This window comes from Encephalitozoon intestinalis, chromosome IV (genome assembly GCF_000146465.1).
Source record: "Encephalitozoon intestinalis ATCC 50506 chromosome IV, complete sequence".
NCBI classification, from domain to species: Eukaryota; Fungi; Microsporidia; family Unikaryonidae; genus Encephalitozoon; species Encephalitozoon intestinalis.
In genome coordinates this window covers 49357-75875 of record NC_014418.1, presented here as the reverse complement: position 1 = coordinate 75875, position 26519 = coordinate 49357, and the positions used below count along the sequence as shown (strand labels likewise).

Below are 26519 nucleotides of genomic sequence, written 5' to 3'. Positions count from 1 at the left end.
CTGCATATCTGATGTCTGTCAACATCTTTCAATTATTGACTTCACGGAAGCAACAAATGAGGGCCTTTCGATGGACATGATGAACTCTCCGATTTTTAACTTTCGATCGTCTCCTTCAACAACTATACTTCCTAAGCACACGTCAAGAATAGTGGTAGTATCTGATATTAGTAGTCTTCTTGTTGTCAAAACCAGCTGGCATCTTCCGTTAAAATCCCCAAATGTCCCATCCACAAACCTTTCTTCTTCATGAACTTTCCCGGCCATAGACATAAATATATAGAAGCCTTGGCTCAATCCCTCATCGTACCATCCAAGGAATCCTGCGGGCCTTGGATATTGGATCCTTTTGACTCTTCCATTCATGGACGTCTTTATGGTGTCAGAAATATTAGTTACAAGGTCGGCAACTTCTGCGATCGGTCCGGCAAAGGCACCAAGGACTCCTTTTCCCAATCCCTTCACAACACCAGCAACACCATTTGAGGCTCCTTCCACAGGAGAAGTTGCTATCCCCACCATTCCACGCGTTATCGAGTCAAAAAGATTTCCTGTTCCTTTGAGTATAGATGTCATTGGACCTTTTGAATGTCTAGCCCGGGGTATAAGAAGATGCATATCACGTGCATAGGAATGGCGGAATTTTTCGTGTTTAGGATCCGCACTGCATCCAATGAACTTAGCACTTGTTCCTATGCTTTTAGAGAATTTTCCAACTGTGTTAGAAACACCATAAATGGTGTTCTTCAAGAAACTCTTTCCTCCCTTGAAGATTCCACAAGCTACATTGGAGTTCAAGGAAGGCTCGGTAAGAAGATCCTTAATTCCTATGGATACAGACTCGGTGAAACTTCCTATGTTTCCCATAAAGTCCAAGTGCGTAAGAACCTTGTAGAGATTTTTCTGAAGCTGAGATAAGTAGAAAGAAGCCAGAAGATCTTCAAGCTCTTGGAAAGTCGTATACAAGCATGTTTCCTTCATCCCATCTATTTCCAAAGAGAAGTCACTTATGTTGTTGATAAATAATCCCACAACATTGGAAACAAAACCAGATTCTATATCCTTGAGGAAATTCACCTTTGCACCCATTCTCTCCATCTTTAGATTCTGGATTCTTAGGTTTTTTTCGTAGCTTTTTACCTCTCTCTCTTTTTTCCTAAGAAACATCTCCCTAATGCTCTTGGCCAGGTTTTCTTCAATGTTCAGTGCAAAGGCCTCTGTTTTGAAGTACAGATTTGATACGGAGACATTCTGTGCCGAACTCCCAAATGTAAAATCAAATACAAGAAGTTTCTTTCTATTTCTTCTTTCGGTTTCTATCCTCAAATACTTGTCAAGAGGATGGAAAACCACTGGAAATGCACAGAATAAGCTCTGATTATCCACCTGAATGCTTTCAGCTGTTCCTTGAATTACAAATTCCACATATTTTGGATGAGCCATCAACTCTGGAATTCCAGCTTCTCTTGAAATACATTCTGCTCCAATCTCCAGGCCTTCTATATGGCTGCATAAAACCTCATTCCCTTCCTTATTCACCAACGATATAGATAAGCTGTCAATTACTATTCCTAAACAAATCCTACACTCACTACTAGAGATCTCCCCTCTGGAAACCCGAACAACCCTTGTAGTACTTCCCTGGGATATGGACACTGTAATTCCATGAACAAGTAAGACCTGATCCTCGTTAAGGTTTACCTGAATTATTTGATCTTCAATGCACAATAGTATCTCTGGATCAAGCATCAGACTGTCTGGCGCATATCTATAAACAGATCCCTTTTCCACATAATGCTCAATAGTATCATATTTCTGGCTGAATCTCAGACCAACATCTATCCCATTGTGTATCGTATAAGGCCAATATTTTTCAGTTCTTATCCCAAATACATGCTGTCCAGAGTCCGTGACTTTGCTCACGCTGAACAAAATGGCATCGGAACCTTGAAGCTTAAAGTATTTCCTTATCTTAATGTCCAATGGAATAAACACTCCAGAAAGCCTTGGGGATCTAATATTCACTGAATCTGCAATGAACAGATAGAATCCATTTGTGGATGTATTGAGAGGTACCTCTTCATGGGGTTCCACATAGTAACATACATGCTCCGATACAGCCAGAAGTCTCATTTGGGATTGATTTCTAATCAGGTAGGTGTACTTGCACTCAATTATTCTTCTACCTTGATCCTCCCCAAACTCTAGTAGAAGACGGATGCAACTTGGTTGTATTCCCGTTTTAGGCCCAAATCCTCCAAATATGGCTTCATTGGACCATTCCTGGCCTTCATGAGATTTCCAGGTCTTGTGGCCTTTAAAACCCCTTTTCTTCAGAATAAAGGCTTTGGTAAACTTCTTTCCGACCTCCACGGATTCCTCAATACTATATTCCCCAACAGCCAAGCTGTGTATATCCTTCAGCCGGTTGGAGCATGAAGGTCCTGGCCCAAACCGGGCTCCATTTATCCAGATATCATTTCCAAGGTGGTTTATAATCACCATAGGGGAATATATTACCATTCTGATCCGATGTGCAAGAGTATGCCTTCCGAAAAAAGATATTATCTCAGCCTGCTCCTTTCTTATTTCTCCAGAGTAATGGGAGTTGATTTCGATGGATGCCTTATTTTCAAACGCCCTGGCAGTAGCTCGACTTCCAAGACTCTGCACATAGAGAAGAGGAAGCTCAGAAAAGCTAATCCCATATATGTCTTCTTTACAATCTCTATCGACCGAAAGCGGAATGTTCTTTTTTTGAGTTTCACTTTCCCCACCAGGAGTATTGTCTTTTCCAACAGAGAGGATTAAGTTCAATACGGATGCTGTTCTATTCATCACTTCAAAAATTGGATAGAGAATTATCACAACACAAGAAACAGACCCTGCATTTCTAACAACCGTGTCGATCCCTATTTCTACTAAGCCCAGCTTGCATATCATTCCAAAGGTGGAGGTTGCATCCTTCGGAGCCGAACTGACATTTATCTTTCCGGCAGAAACATACTTTCCATGCATGCCTATCTCCAGAAAGAAGTCTTTCTCTTGTGGAATTGTATGGTGGAACTCAGGGAGCATATGCAGCTCCAAAGCAGACCCATCAAGGTAGTCCATCTTCCCCATCAACTCAATATCACAGAGATTAAGGAACGACAAGACATGTGTAATTGTTATGCCCCTTAGTTTTCCATCGTATGTCACTTCTATAACAAAACTCTTCCCTTCAGAAACAAAGGAGGTAGAACAGCTGTTGACAATATAAACCAAGGCACATGCTTCATCCTTTCCAATTTGAATTCTATGCTCGTCATAGTCTACATCAAACTCGTGGAATTGTCCTTTCCCGACTCTCCCAGCATATCTTTTAGTCTTGACCCATAGCACTGTGTCCGTGATGTTTCTTATGCTAACTTTGTTACGGAAAGGCTTCCCAAACATCGTTATTCCTGTTTCTTCCGATGCAAAGAGACTCCAGATTGTGCTTGTGATTTCGTCCAAATACAGAATCCTTAATTTTGTAAGCGTTCTTACATCCAAGAAGGTTCCGTATTTCCTTGCTAGAAGCACATTTTCTTCAATAAAGGGAATAAATTCCATAGAATTTGAATCATAGACGTCTAGTGAGCAAAGAGCCCTTCCTTTAAAGGAGTTTAGATCTTCCATATCGAAATATACAATAGGAAGATTGATCCGAAGGGCAAACAGAGCATCGCCTAGTAACACCTTAAGGTCCATACACAACACATGGAGCCGAGCCCTGGAAACCTGAATTCCAAACTTCGAGTATATCTGCATATATTCAGATGAACAGAAGGAAACAAGAGCAGCCAAAGAACTCAACTCGTAACTTCCTCCGATCACAGAAAGAAGATAGCTCTCCGATCCATTCACTCTTTTGTATGCTACCTTACTCCCGGGCTCATCTAAAACAGAAAACTGTAGAAGTAGTTCATCTCTATATCTGACATTCCTCATTCTTATGCCATCTATGCTTTTGGTCTTCGCAAATATCTCTTCTATATCCACTTCTACCTTTTTCACAAAGTCCGTGTCCCCAGTCCCGTGAACAAGAGGATAAAGTATTGAAGCAAGCCTGAAAGGTTCAATGTGGATTTCCATCTTGCTTACCGATAGTCTTAATACCCCATCTGCTCCCTTGGCGTGGACTTCAAATAGATTTGTGTTTTGTCCGTCTCCCGATGCAATCTCTATCTGTTGCAAAGTGATTTCGTATTCATCCGCTTTTTGCCAAAGAGTCAAAGGACATGCTATTTTCAGTGGATTTCCAGATATCACCATACTAAGAGATATATCAAGTAAGACAACCGTCTCTAAGGATCCCCCCGATGGGATTGGAATCTCTTTTATCCCATCCTTTATTTTGATAAGGGTTTCCTCATTTATCTCTCCTTTGATACTTCCCTCAATAGTTGCTTTAGTATCTGATATCTCAATTTTGCTAATACACATCTCCACTTCTCTTTTCCTACTGTCTGCTGAGGTTGAGGAATCACCTGTGTTGAAGACCTTAACTTCAAAAGGATAGATAATCATACCTCCCTCGTCTCGGAAAATCCGAAGACTCTCTATTTCTATCTCCCCTCCATTAAGCAGCTTAATCACCAGACCTCCAGCAGAGGCTTTGAAGGCACTCGACCTACTTCCTATTTTCTTGAATATCCTTCCAAATCCATCCAAGTTCTTGAGATCCTCCTTTCTTATTGTTAGCACTGCAGACTTCCATCCAAATTCTTCTCCGGCTTCAAAGTTCTCGATATTTATAATACTCTCATTCAAAACAGCTCGGACACTTTTCGCAAGGCCTTGGAAATACTCATCTACAATAATTCTTAAGATAGATCCTTTGCACCTTATGTCCCCTTCTATTCTTTTAATTCTTGCAATAACTTTCGTAGACACTTCTCCATTTGCCATCCACGTCATTCCCCGTGCCAATCTTGCAATCCTTCTAGCTCTCCCGCATATCTTTAGATACACAACATCCAAAAGAAGAGCCCTTCCAATTCTGGCCTCGATCTTCATCCTGGGAATCCGGCACATTGTCTTTCCATTGGAGTCCAATACTTTTCCTTTAAAAATCTCCATATCAAATATACTTCCTCCATTTCCCGACATCTTGATCCGTTGGAGTTCTGCTCTTCCGTCAGGCCCATTGATCCTTATTGCATCAGAACATACCTCGAAGTTTGGGACAACAAAACCAACAGGAAACACTACTCCGTTTCCTCTAAAGTCATTAGGATATACTCCATGTGCATAGAGATCCACCATCGACGTCTTCACATAAAACACATTGTCAACAAGCAGAACCGTTGTCTCAATCTTGTTTGAAAGAGCCTCTCTTTCTTTGGACACAGAATTAACCCGGTAAACAAAGGAAGACGATATCGTTAGTGATGCAGCCCTCTTTGTATTGATCTCATCGTTTACATATGAAAGAACCATCCCTGCACATTCGATCCCATACCTACTAGACGGCTCGATCTTAACAAATCTCTCCAGATCAGACTCCATAGAAACTATATCTACCTTAAAATCTGCTCGGGTTTTCCCTCTAGGAGCCGCCAATCCATAGGAAGGAACATAAGACCTTTTCACTAACCTCATAAAGCCTTCGAAGCAGTGAGGAAGCTCTCTTCTATACCCAAGCACCTTCCATTCCTTAGCTATTCCCTTTACATACAGCCCGGCCCCATCCTGGATAAGCGTGCCTCTTACATCTAATAGAAGAGAAATCAACTCGCTATGAGGATCACGTTCGTTGAGTCTAGCATCAATAAAATACAGCCTCCATTTGTCTCCCTTAAAATCCAGCCTGGACGGAGAAAGTAGATCTTTAACTCCTACTCTTGTCTTGGGAACGACTATTTTGAATCCTTGGTGCTTTTCGTCAATAATCACAACCGTAGCTTCCCCTACACTAAATGTTGCTGGAATGATCATTGATGTTCTTTTATTGTTCGCTTCTTCTTTCATAAACGACAGGATGTTCTTCCACGACTTCTTTTCCGAGACCTCGCTCAAACTTCTCTTTACTTTCAATAACCGTTCCAAGCAAATCTCCCTTTCACATCTCTTCTTTCTTTCTACTTCCTTGAAGGATAGGCCCGAACGGCCTAAGATTTCCCTGTATTCCTTTATCTTTGATATTATCCCAGGTATCTCCTCCAGAACAACGCCTTTGGACTCCATAGCTTTTTTCTGCAGTCTTATCAATCTCTTCCATATCTCCATTGCAACACTTCTGTCCGAGCTTGCCGGATCTTCCTGGTCCTTCCATAGGTTCATCTCTCTAGCCGTCCTTAGTATCTCTCTGTATTCTAGATAGCTTCTGAACAATGTCCATCGTACCCTGTCCTCGGCATATTCTCTGGCCCCCCTAAGAATCTCCTCAGCAATCTGCTGCTTCACCTCCACGTGAAAGTCATTAAGAGATACTTCAATTCTTGGGTTTATATCTTTAGGTAACATCTTTATCTTGCTGTAGATGTCGAATGGGCCTAGAACCTTCGATGCCCCAACCACTTCTATCCCCACAGCATCGAAGATCTTCATGTTCTTCACTTCTCCTTTGGTTTTCTTATTGAACTCCACTTTCTGCACCCGAAGAGCAATTGATGCTCCACTTACATATTCTACATTTACATTCTCAATCAAGACCCTGAATCCATCTCCAGCAATCAGATCCTTAAAAAGCGTAGAGTTGTCCTCTCGAGCATCAGACAGAACACTAAGCTTGTCAAGCTTGGTCATAAACTCATATTTCTCGTACTCAACACACTCTGTACACAGCTTCTCATCAAGAAAGCACCAGCAGAACCCAGCCTTCCCAAGCTTGATGTCAACATCCTTTACATATATTTCAATAGGTTTTCTAGAAAAGCTCTTCCAAGGCACAAGAACTCGCAGTGTCCCTATCGAGTTCGACACAACCCTTCCCTCAAACAGCCTCGAAATGACAGAAGATTTGATTCTCAGGTTGGATACAGACACATATCCCTTGAATATTCCAAGCTCAAACTGATGTTTGTCTATGTTCTCTACATAGTTCCCAAGAAACTTGTTTAGTGCCCTCAGAAGGATCTTCTTGAGCATCGGGGATCCAAACAAACTCCCCATTTATCCTTAGGAATGATAGATGATGGAGTGTTTTGGATATGGTTTTAGATATTCTGCTCTTATAAGTCCTATATGTTTATTTGGAATGCCTGGCATCACAAAGAGTGAAAACTTCGACTATCTCTTCAAGATAGTCTTGATAGGAGATTCGGCTGTCGGAAAGACAAACCTTCTTTCGAAGTTGACAAGAAACGAGTTCCATAAGGATTCAAAGGCAACAATCGGCGTCGAGTTTGGTACAATCACCTTCAAGATAGGCGAGGACATTGTCAAGGCCCAGATATGGGACACAGCTGGGCAAGAGAGATACCAGGCCATTGTTCAGGCATATTATAGGGGAACATCTGGTGCTGCCATCGTCTACGACATTACAAACAAAGACAGTCTAAAGAAGGCCACTAGTCTGTGGTTGAAGCAGCTTCGAGACTTCTCACCGAGCGAGATTCCAATTGTGCTCATTGGAAACAAAAAGGATCTAGAGGACGACAGAGATGTGGACACACAGAAGGGAAAGGATGAAGCAGTTACAAACGAGTTGTCGTTTTTTGAGACTTCGGCACTGACTGGAGAAAATGTCCGAGAAGCATTTCTTGAACTTGTTAAGACGATTCACAAGAAGGTAAAGACCCAGAAAGCCTCAATAGGAAAGAGGAAACTTAAAAGCGTTGAGTTCAGTAAGGAAAACCTGAAAGAGGTCAAACCACAGCCCAAGAAGGGATGCTGCTCATAATCTTCTTCGATAACCAGGAGTATGAAATTGCAGAAAGCGGAATGGCAATGTTGTCATTGATGGGAATAAGATATTCCACTATGCCTGCAACTATGAAGAACAGTACCATGTCGACTTTTCTGTAAAGAGCAAAATAAATTGCTATTCCGGATACTACTCCTCCTATTGCACCCTGTATGGATTTCTCTGTCTTCCCAAACCATTCTCCAACAACTGAGGCCATTGAGTCTTGAAAGCATATAGAAATCAGTGCCGAAACATATTCTTTATGTCTCATGAACATCCTTGGGTATGTGCAAGCCAGCAAAAGATAGACATGCGATAATACACTGTGTTCCCTATCGTGTCTGCTGAGGTAAGGTGTAAGGAGAGAATTGACATGTCTACACGGCGACAACAGACCCAAAATCAGAAAGAAGCCTTCGCTAAGTAGAAATGAGAGGCGATGTCCTTTGTAGAACACAAGAAACGCAAAGACATGGAAGGTTTTTCTCTTCAGGTTGGTGGAAGATGATCTGAACAGAAAGGCTTGGACTACAAAGCAAGCCAGAGAAATACTCATGATCTCTGCAAAAGCACCAGGCTCTCTCTTTATCTCGCCTAAGGTCTCTGAAATGTATCTAGGCAAATCAACAATTCCTAGACATTCCAATCCTCTTGTAAGGAGTGGTTTGGAGGAGTCGCAAGCAATCAAATGTCTTGCTCCTATGAGAGGAGATCTGCTCTGCATCTCTCGCTCCATACATTTGAGCATTACTATGACTATGAATCTTTCCAAGACTCCATCCATCCTTTTTTGTGTTCCTAGCTGGATGGCTCCTACTGCAAGATCAATAATGTCTAAAAGGATGATCCATGGCGAAACGCTTTCCATAATCTTCAAGGGAGGTTAGAGATGAAACAGCTATAAACAAAAGACTGTTTGGAGGTAAGCTTCTTTATAATGCTTTTGTATCTTCTACAAACCTCTTTATATGACATGGACTATAGGATTTGGAATACTTCCCATCCTTCCGGAGATGGAGCGGAAAACAGTCCCAAGGTAAATACAGCCTTATTTCAAGAACACACCCTAAACTTCCTGGAGAGGATTTATCTCTTAGAATTCATTTGGATGGCTTCAAATGCATACAGTAGCCATGATCTAGACACGGTGCAAGCCAGGTTTGGATACGATGGAGACGGGTTAAGAGCAAAGGTCTTTAGACATGATGAGAAGATAGTTATTGCGTTCAAAGGAACAACACTTTCTGTGATGGGGATGGGAATAGGAAAAACATCCAAGAAAGACAAGTTTTTGGACAAGATCTTGTACTCTATATGCAAAAGCAGAAGATGCGAAGAAGAAAAGAGAATGGAGTTTGGTAGAATAGGCTATTTTGATGACGCCTTGAAGATAATTGACTCTGTGAAAGAAGCATATCCGGAAAGCAGATTGGTTCTCACTGGACACTCGCTTGGAGGAACAATTGCATCCCTGGCAGGAATTCGATATGGTCTCCCTGTAATGGCCTTCTCTTCTCCCGGGGATGCATACATGGCAAATATCCTTGGACTCTATACCATAGGAAGAGCCTACGACAATATTGTGCACATTGGAATGTGCAACGACGTTGTGTTCAAGGGAGAGTGCAACAAGCCATATAGTCCATGTAGTATTCTTGGATATAGTATTGAAACAAAATGCCACATAGGAAGATCCTTATGCATAAAGGATGGAGGAAAAGACAGCCTAGCTTACCATCCAATAGATGTTATGAAAGAAAAGATTATGATGCCAGAAGAAATAGTTTTAATAGAAGGCAGCCAAAACACAGACTGTATTTACTAGTTTCCATGCCTTCTGAGAATCTACAGTTCAGTCTCCATCCCTAGTTCCTCATGAATATCTCGAGCAGTGGTCTGTCTTAGGCTGGCTATTCTACCAATGAGTTCCTGTCCTATGTCTTTGATTTCATTATATCTGTTCAGAAGAAATATGAATCTTTTGATCTCTTTATCTATGTCCTTTATATCTAAGTGGTCTGCTAACTCATCGTTGGCCTTCTTCCATAGTTCGGTCTCAACCGCCTTGATATCCTTGGAGAGATAATAGAATCCGTCTTTAACCTCGCTGATGAAGTCTTTTTTTTCTAGGAAGTCGAAATTTACTATTTTGCTTTTATGGATTATCTCTTCTTTCTCCCAATCGTTCAATAGCTTCATCGGGAAGCCCTTGGACACAAGGATTTATAAGGACGTGTTGTTCTTGAATTCTATGGTGCAGATACTTTTAAAGGATAACGTAGCTTTATTAGATGCTTTCAAGAAGCTTGAACGAACCAGGCGTAGCTTTCTTGGTATATCCCAAGACCACCGACGACTTTGTCTTGGAAAGAGGCCTGGTTTCTCCACAGATAACAGTGTCTCCCACATTAATCATTCCTTCAAAGCAAGGAGACATGTGAACAGAGAAGTTGGTGTGTCTTCTTGAATATCTCTTATACTTCTTGCTGTAATGAACATAGTTGACAACAACAACAATGGTTTTCTCAGCCTTCATCTTCTTAACAATTCCCTTGAAAGTCCTTCCTCGGACATTGATATCACCTGTAAACGGACACTTCTTATCGATGTACTGCCGTGTGTAAGCAGTTTCCGGAGCCTTGAACCCACAGACCTCTGCCCTGACTCTCCTCTCTGGCTGCTCCCCATCTGCTGCGTATGGCTTGAGATACACGCCTGTCTGTCTTGGAAAGACCTTCAGCTTCTTTACTTCCTCCATTCAGGGTGAAAATTTTGGAAAATATTTGTCAAAGCCTCTTGAACAATGCAGATGGTTGATCTGGATGTTTACATCTGTCTGGCATGGCCGACAGGTTTCATCTGTTCTTCGAGCCAAATGGCTTTCTGCTACCTATTCGAAACTATATATAAACCATTAAGATTTCAAACCCAAGAAAACAATATGGGAAAGAAGGGAGGCTTTTCAAGAGGACTTCTTTTAAAAGACTACAAGAGAATCCAAGAAAACCCCAACGAGTATTACAGTGTCGGCCTTGTCGATGGAGACATATACACGTGGGAAATTCTAATCTTCGGGCCTAGGATGACGCCATACGAAAATGGGATCTTCAAAGGACGGATGCTCTTCCCCCTCGACTATCCGGATTCACCGCCGAGTTTTCGTTTCTGTTCGAAGATGTGGCATCCAAATATAGATGAAAACGGAAATGTTTGCATATCTATATTGCACAATCCCGGGGAGGATGAGTATGGATACGAATCTCTGGGAGATAGATGGCTTCCGGTAAGAACACCTGAAAGCGTGATACTCAGCATAATAACGCTTCTTACATCTCCTAACTGCGAAAGCCCAGCAAACGTGGATGCAGCACAGCATCTGAGGGAAAACGAAAAGGAGTACAAGAAGAAGGTAATGGAGCTGGCAGCTATAACCCTGGATCTTTATGATAAAGAAAGTTCAAACTGAAAAAGACAATAAATGTTTCTATTTGATAAGATTTCCTTTCCGTTTTCGGTGGTATGGCAGAAAAGAAGAAGCCCTTCATAAATGGATTTTAGGAATGAAGTGAGATCAGTACTTTGTCTGAAGGCACTGGGAACAAGTGAAGAAGAAGTTCCGAATTGCATCCAAAAAATCAAGGAATCCATCAGAAAAATTCCTCGCATTCCATCGGTAATCCGAACTAGAAAGAAGTATGACACGTTCAAGATTCTAACTGAAACCGACCACGACCTCCTAGTCCTAATCAACGAAGACTTTTTGAGCCAGGAAGATGTCCTAATCCATATAGAACTGGAGTTGTGCTATGAATATTTTACTTACAGCGAGGCTCTTCAAAGAATATTGCCGAAAGAAGTTCAAACACCTTCATCCTTTGAAATTGTCGGATCCATAATTCACTTGAATCTAGATGAGGAGCAGATGAAATATAAGAATGTAATTGGACAAGTTGTTCACGATAAAACAGGTAGAACAGTGATAACAAAGATTGGTCAAATATCGAATGAGTATCGATCCTTTGATCTGGAGGTTATAGGAGGAGATCCTGTGCTGGAGACTATTCACAGGGAAGGAGACATTCTCTTTTGCATAGACTATAGAAATGTCTATTGGTGTTCCAAGCTCCAAAGCGAAAGAATGATTCTTGTGAAGAAGTTCCAGGTTGGGGATGTGGTGTGCGATCCCTTCTGTGGAGTGGGGCCTGTTTCGTTGGCAGCACTTAAGAAGGGCTGCAGAGTATACTCAAACGACTTGAACTCTCACGCCATTGAATGCTTAAGGAAATCCATTAAGATCAATAAGCTCGATCCAAAAAAGATTGAAATCTTCAATCTCCCTGCAGCCGAATTCCTCGAGAAAATGGCAGGAAGAGAAGTAGACCATTTCTTCTTGAATCTACCCGAGTATAGCTTGGACTATCTTCAAAAAATTAGTGCCTGGGGGAATAAGTCGTTGGTTCACTGCTATTTCTTCTGCAAAAGCAATGAAGACGTCATTCAATACATCTTCTCAAGAGTGGGTCTTCGGGCAGATCCAGCCATGATAAAGATAGTGAGGAAGGTATCCCCATCCAAGTACATGTACAAGCTCGAGGCACGGTGTCTCTCTCTTCAAAGAGGATTTGAGCAATCCCACTAGTCCAGAACCGTAGCAATCGAAAAATTCCCATTCTGGACTCCCATTTATACAGAGGGTTTTAGGATTTACCAATGGAGACAGACAGCCCCTTTGAAAAAAATAAAAAGAAAAATAGAAAAAAGGATGTGAATGGATGTGAGGGATGGCGAGCCGGATTTTATAAATTCCCAAGCTCAGGAAAGAACCAACGCATTGAAGTTTCTGAAGGCATTAATCATTGTAGAAGGGTTTCTAAAGGTCCTCAAGATCGTTACCAGCTTCATTATACTCTTTCTTACGAGAAACGAAAAGTGTGAAGTTCCCTTAAAACTTTTTCTGCTTGTATACATGGTAATAACAATAGCCAAGTTCGGGATATTCATGTCGAAAAACCTCCCATTCTTTAGAATCAGTAGAATACCAGAGTACAGGGAGAACACAGACATAACCCTGTTTTCCAACTTCATAGAAGCTCTTCTTTTGTTCTGGTACCTCATCGGGTTCAACTGGATTCAAGAATGCGAAAATTGTAATGTTGCAAATCCATTGCTGTACTATACGACGGTTGTGTTTGTAGGACTTGGATTTGTGGCCTTCATTGCCCCTCTCCTGGCCATTGTTTTGCTTCTGTTCCTCATAACATTTGTGAAGCCAAAGCTCCAGGAGGTTATGTATAAGGACCAAAATGATGTTTCCGATGACACATACCATTGTGCAATATGCTTTGATAACTACATTCCGGGAATCAAGCTGAAGCTCCTCCCGTGTGGCCATCATTTCCATCAAGAGTGCATAGACGAATGGCTAGATTTGAAGGATACCTGCCCTCTTTGCAAAAGAAACATCAATCTGTTGTACGACTTGATTGATCCTCCCGAGTACGATGTTTGATTAGTGCTATCTCTGAACTAATTGTTGTATTTTCTCACAAAAGGAATGGAGAAGTTCGCCAGTGCAATATTGTTAAATAAATCTTTAGAGAACAATCAAAAAACAGTATAGAGGCCTTTATTTACTGATAGGTTCTGTATTTTCCATAAGATACCTGTATCCAGGTCTTCCTTTCATGAGGGGTTTCAAGATGAGTCTTATCTCTTCGGAGATTCTGTTCAAATGATCTACCTCTTCCTGGGACATCATGGCGGTATCTACAAGCTTGAGGTGATATGGGACAAAGGTCAAGTTTTGGATCTTGTAGAACTTCTGATTGATTTCTTTCAGATATACAAGATTTTCAATTCTTATCCCATATTCTCCCTCCTTGTAAAACCCCGGCTCAATCGAAAACACCTGCCCAGGTTTTAGAGTCTGTTCACCTCCAAAGGAGATGGTTGGGGGATGTTCGTGAACACACAGAAAGTGCCCCACTCCGTGCCCTGTAGCATGCCCGTAGTCAAGCATCTCGCTCCACAAGTCTATTCTTGACATTGAATCCAGCACAGATGCATTCATAGAGAGCGGAAATTTCATCCTCATTGATCTTAGTTGTCCTTTGAGAACACGGGTGTAGCTCTTTCTTTCCTCGTCTTTTGGATTTCCAAAATGCAAGGTCCGTGTGGTGTCTGTGGTTCCAAACATGTATTGAGACCCGCTATCAATAAGGATAACTTCATCTCGAGATACAGGCCTATCACTTGCCTTGTGGTGAACAATTGCTCCATTTGGCCCTCCTCCAACTATTGATTCAAAGCTGGGCTGGACATATCCAGAAAACCTTTTCTTGATCTCTTCCAGCTTCTCTTTGATATTCTTTTCAGATATCCCCTTATCAAGACTTAGATCTATCCACTCAAATAGCTCTACAAGTGCCATTCCATCAAACATATAAGACAAACGGAATCCTTCGATTTCTACCTCTCTCTTCTGCGACTGGAGAAGCCTCACCTTGTCGCAATACTGCACGTTCTTGAACAGATCCTTTATATATGCATTACACTCCCCGGAAATAATAATATCACCCTCGAGCTCTGCTGCATGTTTGGAGAAGTCGTCGTAAGGATAAACTTCCACTCCATCCATCTTTATATTCCCTTCATTGGTAAATAGCTTTGCTGAATCCTTGGATAAAAGGGCGTAAGAGTAAAAAACAGGGTTGTAGGAAACATCCGATCCTCTGAGATTAAACATCCAGGCTATTGTGTCAAGCTCCGTAAAGACCATTGTTTGGCCTACCTCAAGAAATGATCTTATCTCTTCTATCTTTTCCTTATATGTTCTTCCAACAACGCTAACATCCCTATCAAGGACTTTCCCTTCTAATATATTCTTGTCCTCAGGATCTTGGCACAATTCCATAAGCTCCTCTTTGTACTTCGAAATCCTCTCTTCTTCAATACTATACACCTTATTAAATGTCCTTTTCGGCTTGTCTTTCCACAAGATATCCACAAGATCCTCATCAATAGGCTTCAAAGATATTCCTTTGGACTCCAACCTCTTCTTTAGATCCTCGTATCTCTTAGATCTCATGAACTTCTTGCATATTCCAATCTGTTTACATTTGCATGCTTCCAAATACTCTTCAATTCTCTCGTCTTCTTCCATCTTCTTAAGCTTGTACTTCTTCGACTCGTTTGCTGCTTGAATGTAATACCTCGAATCCGTATACAAAGCAGGATAGGCACATGTTACAGCCATTCCGTTCGATCCAGAAAACCCCGTCAGGAACCTAACCCTTTGATCTCCCTCTCCTATATACTCATTTAGGTGTTCGTCCGAAGTAAGTGTAAGATATCCATCCACCCCATACATCTCCATTAGGTTTAGCATTCCATCCAGGATTTCTCCAGAGTCCGAGCAAGAGACTCCATCCCCAGAATCAAGTCTTATTTTTTTAGCTCCACCCAACGCCATAAGAATGTTTAGAACTTTTGTAAGGGCCAACCCTCTTCGCATTATTTCCATCCCTAAATCTGGCAAAATATTTATTCAGGCTTCATAGTGGGAAAGAAAATAACATCCCGGATATTAGCTGCATTCGTCAGATACATCACAAATCTGTCAATCCCCAGGCCCCATCCGGCAGTGGGCGGAAGCCCATACTCAAGAGCCGTGCAAAAGTCTTCGTCGTTCATCATGGCCTCGTCATCTCCAGCATTTATGTCCTGTGCCTGCTGAAGGAATCTCTCCCTCTGTTCAAAAGGGTTGTTTAGCTCCGTATAGGCATTGCACACTTCCTTACAGTTGATAAAAAGTTCGAATCTTTCAGTCAAGCCAGGCTTTGATCGATGGTTCTTAGCCAAGGGAGACATTGCTATTGGATAATCTTTTATAAAGGTCGGATTAACACACTGAGGCTCAATCACATGTCCAATAAGCTTGTCAAGCACTCTTGTAAGTGTACGAGGTTTCTCAACATGGATTCCTTCTTTTTCACAAACCCCAAGAAGTTTTTCCAAGGTCTCCTCGTTATCAAGAGTCTCTCCACTAAGATCTAACCCAAGACGAGTGTTAAGCTCCTCGATTATGCTAATCACTCGGAAGGGCCTCTTGAATGATAGAGACACCGGCTTGATCTCCTCTCCTCTCTTCCTTGGATTGTAAACTATCGTGTCTGTTCCAAACATCTCCTGAACTATTCCGCTCATAAGCTCTTCAGTCATCTTCATAAGATCATTGTAGTCCCCATAGGCCATGTAGAATTCACAGGATGTAAACTCGGGATTGTGGGTAAGATCAATTCCTTCATTTCTAAACTGCTTTCCTATCTCATACACTCTGTCAAGGCCCCCGACAACAAGCTTCTTCAGGTACAGCTCGGGAGATACTCTCATGTAAAGATTCAAGTTAAGCTCATTGTGATGAGTTATAAAAGGCTTTGCTGCTGCTCCTCCAGGAATCAGATTCATCATAGGCGTCTCAACTTCTAGAAACCCCCGCGAGTCCAAGAAGCTCCTAATATACCTGATGATCTGTGTTCTCTTTTCAAACCTTTCCTTCGACTCCCGGTTGATGAGAAGATCCATGTATCTCCTCCTGTATATCGTCTCAGGATCCTTCAATCCAAAGTGCTCCGTCGGAATGGTCCTAAGGCATGGAGTAAGGACCTTCACATCAGTGGCGAACACAGAGGGTTCTAGAGTCCTTGTTCTTCCAACGTTCCCTATAAACCCAACAATGTCTCCCCTCTTCAGAAACTTGATTATCTGCTCACTTCCCTCTTTCTTGGCATCTACAACGAGTTGGATACTCTCTCCACAAGAAGAAATTATGAAAAAGCAGAATCGGGAGTGGAGCCTGATACTCATTATCCTTCCTGCAGATTGAACCACGTCTTCTGCAACAAACTGCTCCTTTACCTCTCCTATCTTTCTAAGGATCTCCCCAAAGCTGTGAGTCACCTCAAACTTGTGGGGATACATGTTTTTTCCTTGGCTCATCTCCCCTTTCACCATACTTGATCTTTGGACATAGAAGTCCTCTTCAGAAAGTTCAACTTCGTTATTGTTTTTAACCATTGTGGGTCTTTTTTTCCAGGAATTTAACCCACAGGCAATGGATGCAAAAATAAACAGAAACAGTAAAAAAATAGTGAAGCTGCTGCCGAAAATTGGATACAGAATCCCCTACCAAATTATTGTGGAGTGTAACTTCGTTTCAGCACTGAACAGATACTTCTTAGGCCTAAGACACATAAACGACTTGTTTAAGTCCCAGCCAAAGCTTTTCATAACTAAGTGTGTCTACAAGAAGCTTAAAGAGATTGGAAAGGACCACAAGAGAGGAATTTCAAAGTATTTAGAGATATTACATTGTAATCACAAAGAGGTGAGAGATCCACTGAGCTGTTTGAGAAGAGTTATGAGGAAGTCGAACAAAAACCATTACATACTAGCAAGCAACTGTCCGGAAATTACAGATCTCATTGGCGTGGAGCGAAAAATCCCTGCTGTCACTTGCAAAGGAGGAAGGCTATGCATAAGTGCGGATCTTCAAAAGGTTCCCATGTATAGCGAGTTTAGAACAGAGGCTGATGAGAACGAGCTCAACCGTCTCGAAGCCTTGTTTTCCGGGGAATCATGAGGTCCTAGAAAAGAAAGTACATCTGCCATGGAACATAAAAATATTAAATTCAATTTATTTTGGAAATACTGCATAGGACCTTCTACCCCACTTCCTTCCTGCCTCCAAGCTTTTTGCACATCTCTATGCTTTCGACAGACAGCTTGAACCTTGACAACAACGAGTTGAGTGATTTGGAAAGATCTTTTATCTTGGCTGCAGAAACATTCACAACTAAGTACCCATCTTCATGAGAATATGTTTCCTCCGGCATGTCGCAATCGCTATCCTCGCATCGTATAGCTGTTGCAACAATCTCAGGGCTCTCGCATGGCAGTCTCAAAGAAGCCTTGAACTCCATGGGTAGATAAACAAATTTTAATGGAATGCTTTTTGATTTGTGAAGATTCGATCTTAAGCCCATGGGATCTCTGAACAAGCACGTCAGCTTAATGCTTCATGTTGTAGGGATATATGCATTCTTCCTTGTGTTTGGAATCTATGGAGAAAAGCTAACAACTACAACATACCATGGCCGGAGGTACGAATCGGTCCTGTTTCCATTGGTACTGCAGAGTCTAGGAGGGATTGTGATAGGAAGAGTGATGATGAGTTGCAAAGGAGTTGAAGGAGGACTTGGGAGAGCTATACTATTCCATTATGCTTATCTAGCGTCTCTAAGTCTAATATCTGCCCAACTAGGGTTTCTCTCACTTAGGTACATTAGCTATCCGACATTGATAATAGCAAAGTCCTGCAAGCTTCTCCCCATTGCCCTGATGAACTTTCTCATATACAGAAGAACACTAACCCGTAGGAAGTATTTTTCCTTGTGTCTGATATCCATATCTGTTCTTTCTTTTTCGTACTTCGATGGAAAGAATTCCTCGGGATCTAGACTCAGCCTCATTGGAATTTTAGTTCTCACTACAAGTCTTCTTGCCGATGGAATCATCAATTCGACCCAGGACCACATCTTTAGGAAGTTCCAGGCCTCATCCTTTCATATGATGTACTACACCAATCTATTCAGATTCCTAATCTCTTTCACGGTAATCCTCCTTACAGATAACCTTAGATATTCCATTGCATTCATAAAGGCAACACCAGAGGTTGCACCAGATCTTCTTCTGTACTCCACATTCAACATCTTTGGCCAGATTGTAATCTACTCAATGATACAATCCCATGGTTCTCTAACCCTTACTAAAGTCAACCTTACAAGAAAGATGTTTTCGATCCTTTTGTCATTAATTGTGTTTGGCCACAAGATCAAAAAGATACAAGCCCTCTCAATACTTGGGGTGCTAGGATCTATAGCGCTGGAAGCATTTGACACAAAAACACAAAAGCAAACAGGGGAGAAAAAGCATCTTTAATACCCAAACCATCCAAAGTAAAGCTTTTAGTCTACCCAAGGTTTCCTAAAAGAAACTGATCTTCTTTTCTTTATTTTCCAACACCTTTGTGTGGCCCTCCTCTGAGGAGGACGAAAATGCTTCTATATCGGATTCTTCCGGAGTTGCTCCCTCGCTGAATGTATCCATGGACTCCGACTCATCATATTTCATTAGTGAATCAACAAGTCCATTTATTTCTTGGAGATCAACTCCTGAGACTTCTGCTCCTTTGTTAAATACATCCCGTATTGCTCCCATGGATCTTTCAAGAGCACCATCTATATTATCCAGTCTGTCCCATACATCGTCCAGAATCTCTTCAAGATCTAAATACTTTTTCCGCAGATCTTCCAAGGCTTCTTCAAAACGCAAAAGATCCTTTTCTTCAGGCCTCTTAAGAAGTATACTAGGGGCTCGGCCTTCCTTTTCTCCTCCCTTCATGAACATACATCTATTGATATGCGAATATCCACAAAGATACATTAGTCTCTTAAACTCCCAATATTTATTGCAAGAAAAGACCGGTTCCATCACTAGCTCGTCGAAGATTTTAGGATTTGTTATCATAAAAAAAAAGTCATCTCTTATGCTTTCCATGCCTATGCACTTCCTGCTCGACAGCAGTGTCCTCAATCTGTTTCTTATGTCCTCCAAAACCCTCTCTCTGCTTTTCATCCCTTCACTCTTCACAAAGGGTTAAATCCCCCACCATCGTCAAAACTCACTGTTCCAGTTACTCACATGATTTAGACTTAGCCATATTAAAAAGAAGCTGAATATGCGAATTCAAATCTAAACAACTGTTCCGGAGATTGAACAATGTTCTTCCCAAATCAAACAACCCTAGCTTCAATGAGTCCAGTGGGTCATCAGGTTCTCCATGGCTTCCCATCTGTATCCCCTGTGACCAACAGAAGGAGTTTTTGAGCGTGAAGTTCTTCAGGAGATCTTTCTGCCCTCTTACAAACCATGGATGGGAGAAAACCGATTTCTGGTTCATTGTCTTTCCCCGAATAAAGCCATTTCTTTTCAGGTAGTCTAGCTTCGAGCCTTTTTTTTTTCTTGACAATTTCTCGAGGAACCGTTGGAACTTGGCAGAGTCTGTAATTATAACTTCTCTCCCGCAAGGACTCCATGCTGCTCCATCCTTTCCCTTGGAAATTATTCTATGAAAGTTACGGATAATATATGTAAAACTGAATGGCTTGTTCTCTATGGACATGGGCTTGCCAAGAGAAAATTACTTTTATTAAATAGGTCTTTCCATAGCCCCTAGCAGAGGATATCCTCCGAGTACCAGTTTCCTCGGGAGCTTGGCGGAGGAATCTTCTGACAATGCTTAATGATGAGGCACTAACCAGCATTTTGTAATGCCAGTTGTCATAGTTACTCTGAAAGCATCGATTTGTTAATGTCTTATTTAATCCCTTCTTCTAAAACCCATTTCATGAAGCCGAACACACATTTGAAGAAGCTCCTAAAGATAGATATTTCTCCAGATTCCTCTTATTCTGATATCGAGGTAGGTCTGTCGAATTTGAAGAGGATCATAAAGTCCACCTCGCAAAAAGAGGTCATAAGGGGTGGAATCAGGAAGATGGGGCAGTTATTCCATGCAAAGAATCGGATTGCCAAATCCCTAGCACTGAAGTATCTCGAGAAGGTTAGTAAGCATGTGGAGGAGGTGGACACAAACATCCTCCATATGTTCTACTCTACAGACCCAAGAATCAGTGATCTTGCAGTAAGATATGTGTGTGTGTTTTCGAGATTCTTTAAGAACAACGATATTGTATTTTACCACGTATACAGGACAAAGAGTAAATATCGCAGGGATGCCCTACAAGCGCTTATCTTACAATCTCCAAGGTACAGGGCCTATGAAAAGGATTTCGGGGTTGGGGATCTGGATCTATTTGAAAATGTGCGAAGGAATGCACCAGAAGAGTATTTTGGGAGACTGGCGTTGCCCAAGCTTGTGGAACTATCCTCCATGTATCCTTGTCTTGTACGATACTTCAAGTTTACAAGGAAGTTTCTTGGAGAAGAATTAGAAAAGAGAGACCGGTATTCCCAAGGTGTTCTGCATCGCCTTGGAAAGATCCTAGGAGTTGAAGAAAGGAGAGAGACCATGTGGGATGAGTTTCTTGTGTGCTTGGCATGGATGAAGCACGGGAGATTTGACAAGTCGATTAGAGTGCTGGAGAGGCTTTGCAGTCTGGAGATAAGCAAGGAATACAAAATAATCTTTGAAGTGTTTATAAGGAAGATGTCGAGACGGCTAGATTCCAGAGATGGGACGGCCAGGAAGAGAGCCCAGATTACCATCTCGAGCAGTTTTGAAATTGAGCTGTGTGGGCTGTCTCAGAACAGTGTGTATAAGATGCTTTTCCGCCTTTTTAAGGATGGAGTGAAGTATGTAGATTCAAAGTCCAGGAAAGCCAAAAATGTTTAGTCTGAAAAGTCCTTGAAAGAATGGTTGGGAAATCAAAGTCCGTAGAAAAGGAAATAGAGATACTATATGAGATGGTGGACAGTACTCGTTTCACAGCAATTGAATGGAGTAAAAGCGGACGATGCATTGTTATAAGGAACCCCGGGATGTTTAGATTTATTACCGGGCCGTTTTTTGGATTTTGTACTGGAATAGAAGAATTTAAAAGGCTTCTGGAGAGCTATGGATTCAAGAAGATTGGAAGATCTGGACTGAAGTATTATAACAAATTTTTCCAAAGGCAGAAGAAGAATTTCCTTGGTATGATATACAAGGTGAACCATAAAAGCGACAGGGAGATACCTAAGGAAGAGATCGATTCGATGAATGAGAACATCCGCATCATGATGAGCGAGGTTCCTCAAATGATTGGAAGACTTAGAGAAAACGAGAAAAAGATTTCAAAACTTCGGGATTCTCTGTTTTCTTTGTGCTCGCACATGAAGACATTGAAGCCGTATCATGAATTTAAAAGCATAAATTACGATCCAAGTAACAAGATTGAGTTTGAGGAATCGATGTTAGAATGGGCAAAGAGATATTTCCAAGACAATGCAAACTGCTCGTTTGGATTCCTCGATGAGGTTGGAGATTTGGAGGTTCCCAAGGTTCCCCAAAAGTCCCCTCCGAAGAAAAAGGAGAAGGAGAAAGTCAAGAAGACTTCGGGAATAACTGTGAACCTGAAGGTGAAAAGGCATAAGTTCAATGATATTGTCCAAGACTTTCAATAAATCTACAAATGCTACATGGATTTTCTGTTTTCAGGAGAAAAGATAGACATTGATATCCCTTCTGAGGATTTTTGGATGAGGAAGGATATTGATGGGAGGAGAGAAAAGTACATCTATTATCTATCTGTAGTAAGATTTATCCATGGGAAACTCGAGAACGACAGGAACAAGGTGCTGAAATGGGTTGAAGATGGACGAGCATTTGAAGTGTGCGGAAAAGTAGGAGTTCCAGATGCCTTGGACGGTTCTAAGATGGTGAAGATGAAAAGAAGAGATCTCGAAGATATTTTATTTACTTTTGGATTCCAGAAAAGAGAGTACGTGAACTCACACATCTACTTCCATAGATACTTCCGGAAGGGAGAAGATTTCGACGAAGATAAGATGTATTTCTCATATATTTTTGGATATGAATACACGGGAGGTTTTTTATGTCCTGATGCATGGGAAAGGGGGGATATAGATGTTCAAAAGTGGTACAAACACATGTGCAATGTCTACGAATCTATCGATGAGATGTTAAACCTCCAGAGCGAAATCATTAAAAAATTATGGGAAGAAATTGCAAAGCTGGTGAGGGTGGGAATTGAGAGGACTAGGATACTCCCAGAGCCCAGAAGGTGTATTGTTCGGGGGCCCAGAAGAGTTTGGAAGGGTGTGGAGGCGTCACAAGGAGAAAAGACAGTAGAAGATAGCTTTGTCGAGGTGGTTGGAAGAAAGAAGAGGGAGAGGATACAGAAATTTGTATAGGTGAAAAGCTAAGAATTGGGGCCCTGGATGGAGGATGGAGTCAAGTTTTGTGAGGACGACTTCAAGCATGAGTTTGCCGAGATGAGTTCAGAAACCGTGATGTTTCCGAAGTACAGGGAAAAATACATTGAACAGACACAGAAATACATAGAAAAGGCATTAGAGGCGAAGAAGATATCTTGTAAGATCGACATGGGAGAAAGAACGATCGACGTAATGACAAACAGAAGTACAAGAGACCCGTTTATATTTGTTAAGGCGGTTAACTTTGTTAAGCTTGTGAGCCGGGGAGTTGGAATTGAGGAAGCAATGAAGGTGTTGGAAGACGAGTACTTCTGCGAGGTGGTTGACATTAAGAAGATGGCAAGCTCAGAAAAGGTATTTGAAAAGCGGAGGGATAGGCTGATAGGGCCAAAAGAAATGACTTTGAAAGCTATCCAGATACTAACAAAATGCCATGTTCTTGTTCATGGAAAGACAGTAAGCATTATAGGTAGTTTCAAGGGAATTGAAGAGGTGAAGAAGATTGTTGTTGATTGTATGAACAACATTCATCCGATGTATCAGATTAGGAGTCTTATTGAAAAAAGAAAGCTGGAAGAAGACAAAAGCAAAGAAGGAGAGGATTGGAGCCGTTTTCTTCCAAAGATCAAGAAGAGCAACAAGAAGTCAAAGAAGAAAGTTGTTGGAAGACCCAGTGGAAATATGCCCCTGGATGTTCCCAAGAGAAAAGAGGACATTGAGATGGAGACTGGGGAATACTTTGTTGATGGAGACTTTGATTTTGAAGAAAGAGAAAGCAGCAGAGAAAGAAAGAAAAAAAGAGAGGAAAAGAAAAAAAGGGATGTGGAGAAGTATGTTCCCCCAGACGAGTGACCAAGGGATTTGCATCCCGATTTAATGGATTTGAAGTTTATTTTGGTGTAGGAGTTTGGAATCAGAATGAAAAACAAAGTCCTTTACTCCAAGAAGATGAGTAATTCTGGTACCAAAGGATCGAAGATGGTGTTTGTGAGGATCTCGAAGAGAAGCGAATTATGGGAGAATAATAATAAACATCTTTATGAGTACAGTGTGGGAAGCGACAAGGTGACTTTGTCTTTATACGGGGGCCGTCGTGGAGTGTTCTACGAATGTAAAGGAGTTTCGAGAATAGGTGTTGAAGAAGAAGAGGGGTTTGGAATAAGTCTAGGAGAAGACGAGGCTGCATTCCTTGAAGAATTCCGGTGTAGTGGGCTTCGAAGGAATATAAAGGAGAATCTATATGCAGGTAGAAAGATACATAGACCAATTGATCCTGCAATCAATCTCGACTTTAGCAGTGATGGAGGGGAGGAAACCTTGTTCCTTGGGAAGCGGAGATGATATGATAATTTATTTTCAGAGAAGGAAGAATCCTGCAGTGAGCTCTAGTGCAGTTTCAAGTTTTTTCTCCAACTTCCTTTTGGATGAATACTCGGGGAGTAGAAGTGTGTTGAAACATGTTTGCGAGGAGGGGAGTCTGTCCGTATCGCATCCGTTTTTCATTATGATGAGCTTCAGCGATGCAGAGCCGGAGACAGGTATCCTGTCGTTTCCCGTAATGAACTGAAGAAGCTTTTTCTTTTTCTTCCTGTTCAGAGCCTCGAATATTTCCCAGAAGTATGTGATGATTGGGGAATCTTCCTGGAATCCGGAGTATGTGGTGGTGGATCTTATTGCTTTGATGTCAAATGTATTCGACCCCATCATTATCTTCTCCAATTCCTTTGGATCCAAGTATACCATTTTGTCCCTGTCTATTATGGAGTAGAATCCTCTCCTAATGGCTTCGAACTGAGGCTTTATAAGAGTGTCTGTATGGAACTCGATATATTTTTCAATAAACAGTTTCATGTTTTCCGATGTCAGCTTTATGTTTTTTCCATTCTTCACAAGAGGATATATTCTTGTAGTTCCATCGACTATATGCTCCGCAACAAATCGGAGATCTAGTCCGTTTATTTCATCCTTTGAAAGTCTTTTGAGGTTCCTCAGCGATGTGGCTATACCAGAAGATATCTCTCTAAGATCATCGAGGGTTGGCTTTCTATCAAGAAGCTTCTTGAAGAATAGGCTTGGAAATGGAATGTTTAAGACAATGTTGTTGTAAAATGCAATGGCAATTATTCTTCCAATAGCTTCGTATTCCTCTTCATCCCCTTTATGGGGCCTGATCCAGATTCGGTTCTCTGTGTGTTCAAACAGCCTTTCGTCTTCCTTGATTTCCTGGCTCAGTAGCTGGAAATACTCTTTTCTTATTCCTCCGGAGTCAACTCCTTCCTCGTTTTTGAATGTGGTTCTAAGCTGCTTCTTAGCATCCAGGACATTCATCTTCTTGAATATTTCTATGCTATCTCTATACACGGTTTCTCTATTGACGGTAATGAACAGATATGGATCTACATGCCCCTCAAATAGAGACTTAAAAAAGGAATCTTGTAAAGATGTCTTCATCTTGTCGTTATTTTCATACTTAATCAGCTCTGCCTTGATGTGGACAGGAAGGATAAAGGGAAAATTAAGAGGTGTCTTCGACCTTGTTCTGAAGTGCTTGAATTCCTCACGGAAGTTCATCCGGGAACAAAAGGCAGATAGATAGAATTTTTTGTAGCTGAGGAAACCACACTCCTCATTTATAAGATATAGCATATGGAGCATTCCTAGGAGATTATCAACTCTCTTACTTTCTCGGCTGTCAATCACCTCCTCAGAATTAAGAGTAGTAGTTATGTTGTCTACAAGCATCGAAAGATCAAGCCTTGTAAACCTGGGGAGGTAAAGGCAAATAGCCCGGCCTTCTCTCATGTCTATCTTTCCTCCTTCGCAACCTATGCCTTCACTGAGCGAAGTCTTCTTAAGCATTTCACTGTACAAACTACGTATATTACAGAACACCTTGTACAATATTGGATAATATATCTCTTCAATATCATCATATCTACTTATCGAGTAATAAATTCTGATAATCATCATTCCAAGAGTTAGATGAAGAGAGTTTTCATACTTCTTGAGAAGTAGATGGAGCACACCAATAAGAATGTATCTTTTCTCCTCTGAGATTTCTTCTTTTCTGGATATAAGAGTACAAATACTGTGGTCGAGCCGACCTGCTCCATCAAACTCATCCTTCATCTCGTTGATTTTCAAGCATCCAAATCTATTCCCGGTCTTATTTTTGAACAAAGGAACACCTTTCTTCTTAAACTTTCTCTTGGCCCATTCCATTGACTCCATTCCTCCCTCAAGCCTTAAGACGCCTTTGTCTTCTTCGTTTTTCGTTCGGGGCTTCCTTGCACCATCGTCATCTTCGCAAGTCCTGATTTCCGAAGCAGGTCCTCTTTTGGGGCCCATTCCATTTATGCAAAAGAAAAAGTCTAGGATTATGTCTCCATCTTCTCCTAAGCTTCTTCCAGAAGCTTCATCAATGGTTTTGCATATGTTTCTGCATAGAAACACATCTCCATACCTTGAAAGCAGTTCTGATAATGCCTCAACCACCTCGTCCTTTAGACCTCCTCTGCAGAACACCTTATGGCAAGGCATCTGATTGCAATCTCCCATCAACTGCCGCCTGTATTCATCCTTGAGACATGAGTTCATTACTCCAGGGGATTTGTTTTTGCCCTAA

The 26519-nt window shown here is 41.5% G+C and overlaps 22 protein-coding genes and 1 non-coding gene across 23 annotated transcripts; 13 read left to right on the top strand and 10 right to left on the bottom strand.

Annotated features, from left to right (window-relative positions):
* Nucleotides 1-18: 18 nt before the first annotated feature.
* Nucleotides 19-7116, bottom strand: Eint_040630 (vacuolar protein sorting-associated protein; the record flags this gene model as incomplete). The annotated part of the gene is made up of 1 exon (XM_003072667.2): nucleotides 19-7116. One exon carries the CDS (start codon nucleotides 7114-7116, stop codon nucleotides 19-21), a length of 7098 nt encoding a protein of 2365 aa, XP_003072713.2.
* Nucleotides 7117-7159: 43 nt separating this feature from the next.
* On the top strand, nucleotides 7160-7870 carry Eint_040620 (RAS-related GTP-binding protein Rab11; the record flags this gene model as incomplete). Its single annotated transcript, XM_003072666.1, has 1 exon — nucleotides 7160-7870. The coding sequence occupies one exon, from the start codon at nucleotides 7160-7162 to the stop codon at nucleotides 7868-7870; it is 711 nt and encodes a 236-aa protein (XP_003072712.1).
* Nucleotides 7836-8744, bottom strand: Eint_040610 (putative dolichol kinase; the record flags this gene model as incomplete). Its single annotated transcript, XM_003072665.1, has 1 exon — nucleotides 7836-8744. The coding sequence occupies one exon, from the start codon at nucleotides 8742-8744 to the stop codon at nucleotides 7836-7838; it is 909 nt and encodes a 302-aa protein (XP_003072711.1).
* Nucleotides 8745-8813: 69 nt separating this feature from the next.
* Nucleotides 8814-9701, top strand: Eint_040600 (putative lipase; the record flags this gene model as incomplete). Its single annotated transcript, XM_003072664.1, has 1 exon — nucleotides 8814-9701. The coding sequence occupies one exon, from the start codon at nucleotides 8814-8816 to the stop codon at nucleotides 9699-9701; it is 888 nt and encodes a 295-aa protein (XP_003072710.1).
* Nucleotides 9702-9721: 20 nt separating this feature from the next.
* Nucleotides 9722-10075, bottom strand: Eint_040590 (putative Swi5-like protein; the record flags this gene model as incomplete). Its single annotated transcript, XM_003072663.1, has 1 exon — nucleotides 9722-10075. The coding sequence occupies one exon, from the start codon at nucleotides 10073-10075 to the stop codon at nucleotides 9722-9724; it is 354 nt and encodes a 117-aa protein (XP_003072709.1).
* Nucleotides 10076-10163: 88 nt separating this feature from the next.
* On the bottom strand, nucleotides 10164-10634 carry Eint_040580 (40S ribosomal protein S11; the record flags this gene model as incomplete). Its single annotated transcript, XM_003072662.1, has 1 exon — nucleotides 10164-10634. The coding sequence occupies one exon, from the start codon at nucleotides 10632-10634 to the stop codon at nucleotides 10164-10166; it is 471 nt and encodes a 156-aa protein (XP_003072708.1).
* A 183-nt stretch (nucleotides 10635-10817) lies between these two features.
* On the top strand, nucleotides 10818-11342 carry Eint_040570 (ubiquitin conjugating enzyme E2; the record flags this gene model as incomplete). Its single annotated transcript, XM_003072661.1, has 1 exon — nucleotides 10818-11342. The coding sequence occupies one exon, from the start codon at nucleotides 10818-10820 to the stop codon at nucleotides 11340-11342; it is 525 nt and encodes a 174-aa protein (XP_003072707.1).
* An 81-nt stretch (nucleotides 11343-11423) lies between these two features.
* Eint_040560 (putative methyltransferase) lies at nucleotides 11424-12515 on the top strand (the record flags this gene model as incomplete). Its single annotated transcript, XM_003072660.1, has 1 exon — nucleotides 11424-12515. One exon carries the CDS (start codon nucleotides 11424-11426, stop codon nucleotides 12513-12515), a length of 1092 nt encoding a protein of 363 aa, XP_003072706.1.
* Nucleotides 12516-12644: 129 nt separating this feature from the next.
* On the top strand, nucleotides 12645-13385 carry Eint_040550 (uncharacterized protein; the record flags this gene model as incomplete). The annotated part of the gene is made up of 1 exon (XM_003072659.1): nucleotides 12645-13385. One exon carries the CDS (start codon nucleotides 12645-12647, stop codon nucleotides 13383-13385), a length of 741 nt encoding a protein of 246 aa, XP_003072705.1.
* Nucleotides 13386-13502: 117 nt separating this feature from the next.
* Eint_040540 (X-prolyl aminopeptidase 2) lies at nucleotides 13503-15263 on the bottom strand (the record flags this gene model as incomplete). Its single annotated transcript, XM_003072658.1, has 1 exon — nucleotides 13503-15263. One exon carries the CDS (start codon nucleotides 15261-15263, stop codon nucleotides 13503-13505), a length of 1761 nt encoding a protein of 586 aa, XP_003072704.1.
* A 155-nt stretch (nucleotides 15264-15418) lies between these two features.
* Nucleotides 15419-16951, bottom strand: Eint_040530 (lysyl-tRNA synthetase; the record flags this gene model as incomplete). Its single annotated transcript, XM_003072657.2, has 1 exon — nucleotides 15419-16951. The coding sequence occupies one exon, from the start codon at nucleotides 16949-16951 to the stop codon at nucleotides 15419-15421; it is 1533 nt and encodes a 510-aa protein (XP_003072703.2).
* Nucleotides 16952-16988: 37 nt separating this feature from the next.
* Eint_040520 (uncharacterized protein) lies at nucleotides 16989-17516 on the top strand (the record flags this gene model as incomplete). The annotated part of the gene is made up of 1 exon (XM_003072656.1): nucleotides 16989-17516. The coding sequence occupies one exon, from the start codon at nucleotides 16989-16991 to the stop codon at nucleotides 17514-17516; it is 528 nt and encodes a 175-aa protein (XP_003072702.1).
* Nucleotides 17517-17598: 82 nt separating this feature from the next.
* Eint_040515 (transcription factor Pcc1-like protein) lies at nucleotides 17599-17856 on the bottom strand (the record flags this gene model as incomplete). The annotated part of the gene is made up of 1 exon (XM_009163570.1): nucleotides 17599-17856. One exon carries the CDS (start codon nucleotides 17854-17856, stop codon nucleotides 17599-17601), a length of 258 nt encoding a protein of 85 aa, XP_009161834.1.
* Nucleotides 17857-17917: 61 nt separating this feature from the next.
* Nucleotides 17918-18874, top strand: Eint_040510 (UAA transporter protein; the record flags this gene model as incomplete). Its single annotated transcript, XM_003072655.1, has 1 exon — nucleotides 17918-18874. One exon carries the CDS (start codon nucleotides 17918-17920, stop codon nucleotides 18872-18874), a length of 957 nt encoding a protein of 318 aa, XP_003072701.1.
* A 45-nt stretch (nucleotides 18875-18919) lies between these two features.
* On the bottom strand, nucleotides 18920-19570 carry Eint_040500 (uncharacterized protein; the record flags this gene model as incomplete). The annotated part of the gene is made up of 1 exon (XM_003072654.1): nucleotides 18920-19570. One exon carries the CDS (start codon nucleotides 19568-19570, stop codon nucleotides 18920-18922), a length of 651 nt encoding a protein of 216 aa, XP_003072700.1.
* Nucleotides 19571-19628: 58 nt separating this feature from the next.
* Eint_040490 (uncharacterized protein) lies at nucleotides 19629-20117 on the bottom strand (the record flags this gene model as incomplete). Its single annotated transcript, XM_003072653.1, has 1 exon — nucleotides 19629-20117. One exon carries the CDS (start codon nucleotides 20115-20117, stop codon nucleotides 19629-19631), a length of 489 nt encoding a protein of 162 aa, XP_003072699.1.
* A 113-nt stretch (nucleotides 20118-20230) lies between these two features.
* Nucleotides 20231-20296, top strand: Eint_040485. Its single transcript, XR_002670139.1, has one exon. It is a non-coding gene; the product is annotated as a small nucleolar RNA SNORD46 (small nucleolar RNA).
* A 46-nt stretch (nucleotides 20297-20342) lies between these two features.
* Eint_040480 (uncharacterized protein) lies at nucleotides 20343-21350 on the top strand (the record flags this gene model as incomplete). The annotated part of the gene is made up of 1 exon (XM_003072652.1): nucleotides 20343-21350. One exon carries the CDS (start codon nucleotides 20343-20345, stop codon nucleotides 21348-21350), a length of 1008 nt encoding a protein of 335 aa, XP_003072698.1.
* Nucleotides 21351-21370: 20 nt separating this feature from the next.
* On the top strand, nucleotides 21371-22120 carry Eint_040470 (heat shock transcription factor-like protein; the record flags this gene model as incomplete). Its single annotated transcript, XM_003072651.1, has 1 exon — nucleotides 21371-22120. One exon carries the CDS (start codon nucleotides 21371-21373, stop codon nucleotides 22118-22120), a length of 750 nt encoding a protein of 249 aa, XP_003072697.1.
* A 75-nt stretch (nucleotides 22121-22195) lies between these two features.
* Nucleotides 22196-22870, top strand: Eint_040460 (uncharacterized protein; the record flags this gene model as incomplete). The annotated part of the gene is made up of 1 exon (XM_003072650.1): nucleotides 22196-22870. One exon carries the CDS (start codon nucleotides 22196-22198, stop codon nucleotides 22868-22870), a length of 675 nt encoding a protein of 224 aa, XP_003072696.1.
* Nucleotides 22871-22897: 27 nt separating this feature from the next.
* Eint_040450 (putative RNA-binding protein) lies at nucleotides 22898-23746 on the top strand (the record flags this gene model as incomplete). Its single annotated transcript, XM_003072649.1, has 1 exon — nucleotides 22898-23746. The coding sequence occupies one exon, from the start codon at nucleotides 22898-22900 to the stop codon at nucleotides 23744-23746; it is 849 nt and encodes a 282-aa protein (XP_003072695.1).
* Nucleotides 23747-23812: 66 nt separating this feature from the next.
* On the top strand, nucleotides 23813-24235 carry Eint_040440 (uncharacterized protein; the record flags this gene model as incomplete). Its single annotated transcript, XM_003072648.1, has 1 exon — nucleotides 23813-24235. One exon carries the CDS (start codon nucleotides 23813-23815, stop codon nucleotides 24233-24235), a length of 423 nt encoding a protein of 140 aa, XP_003072694.1.
* A 15-nt stretch (nucleotides 24236-24250) lies between these two features.
* Eint_040430 (ubiquitin protein ligase E3A) lies at nucleotides 24251-26491 on the bottom strand (the record flags this gene model as incomplete). The annotated part of the gene is made up of 1 exon (XM_003072647.1): nucleotides 24251-26491. The coding sequence occupies one exon, from the start codon at nucleotides 26489-26491 to the stop codon at nucleotides 24251-24253; it is 2241 nt and encodes a 746-aa protein (XP_003072693.1).
* Between the last annotated feature and the right edge of the window lie 28 nt (nucleotides 26492-26519).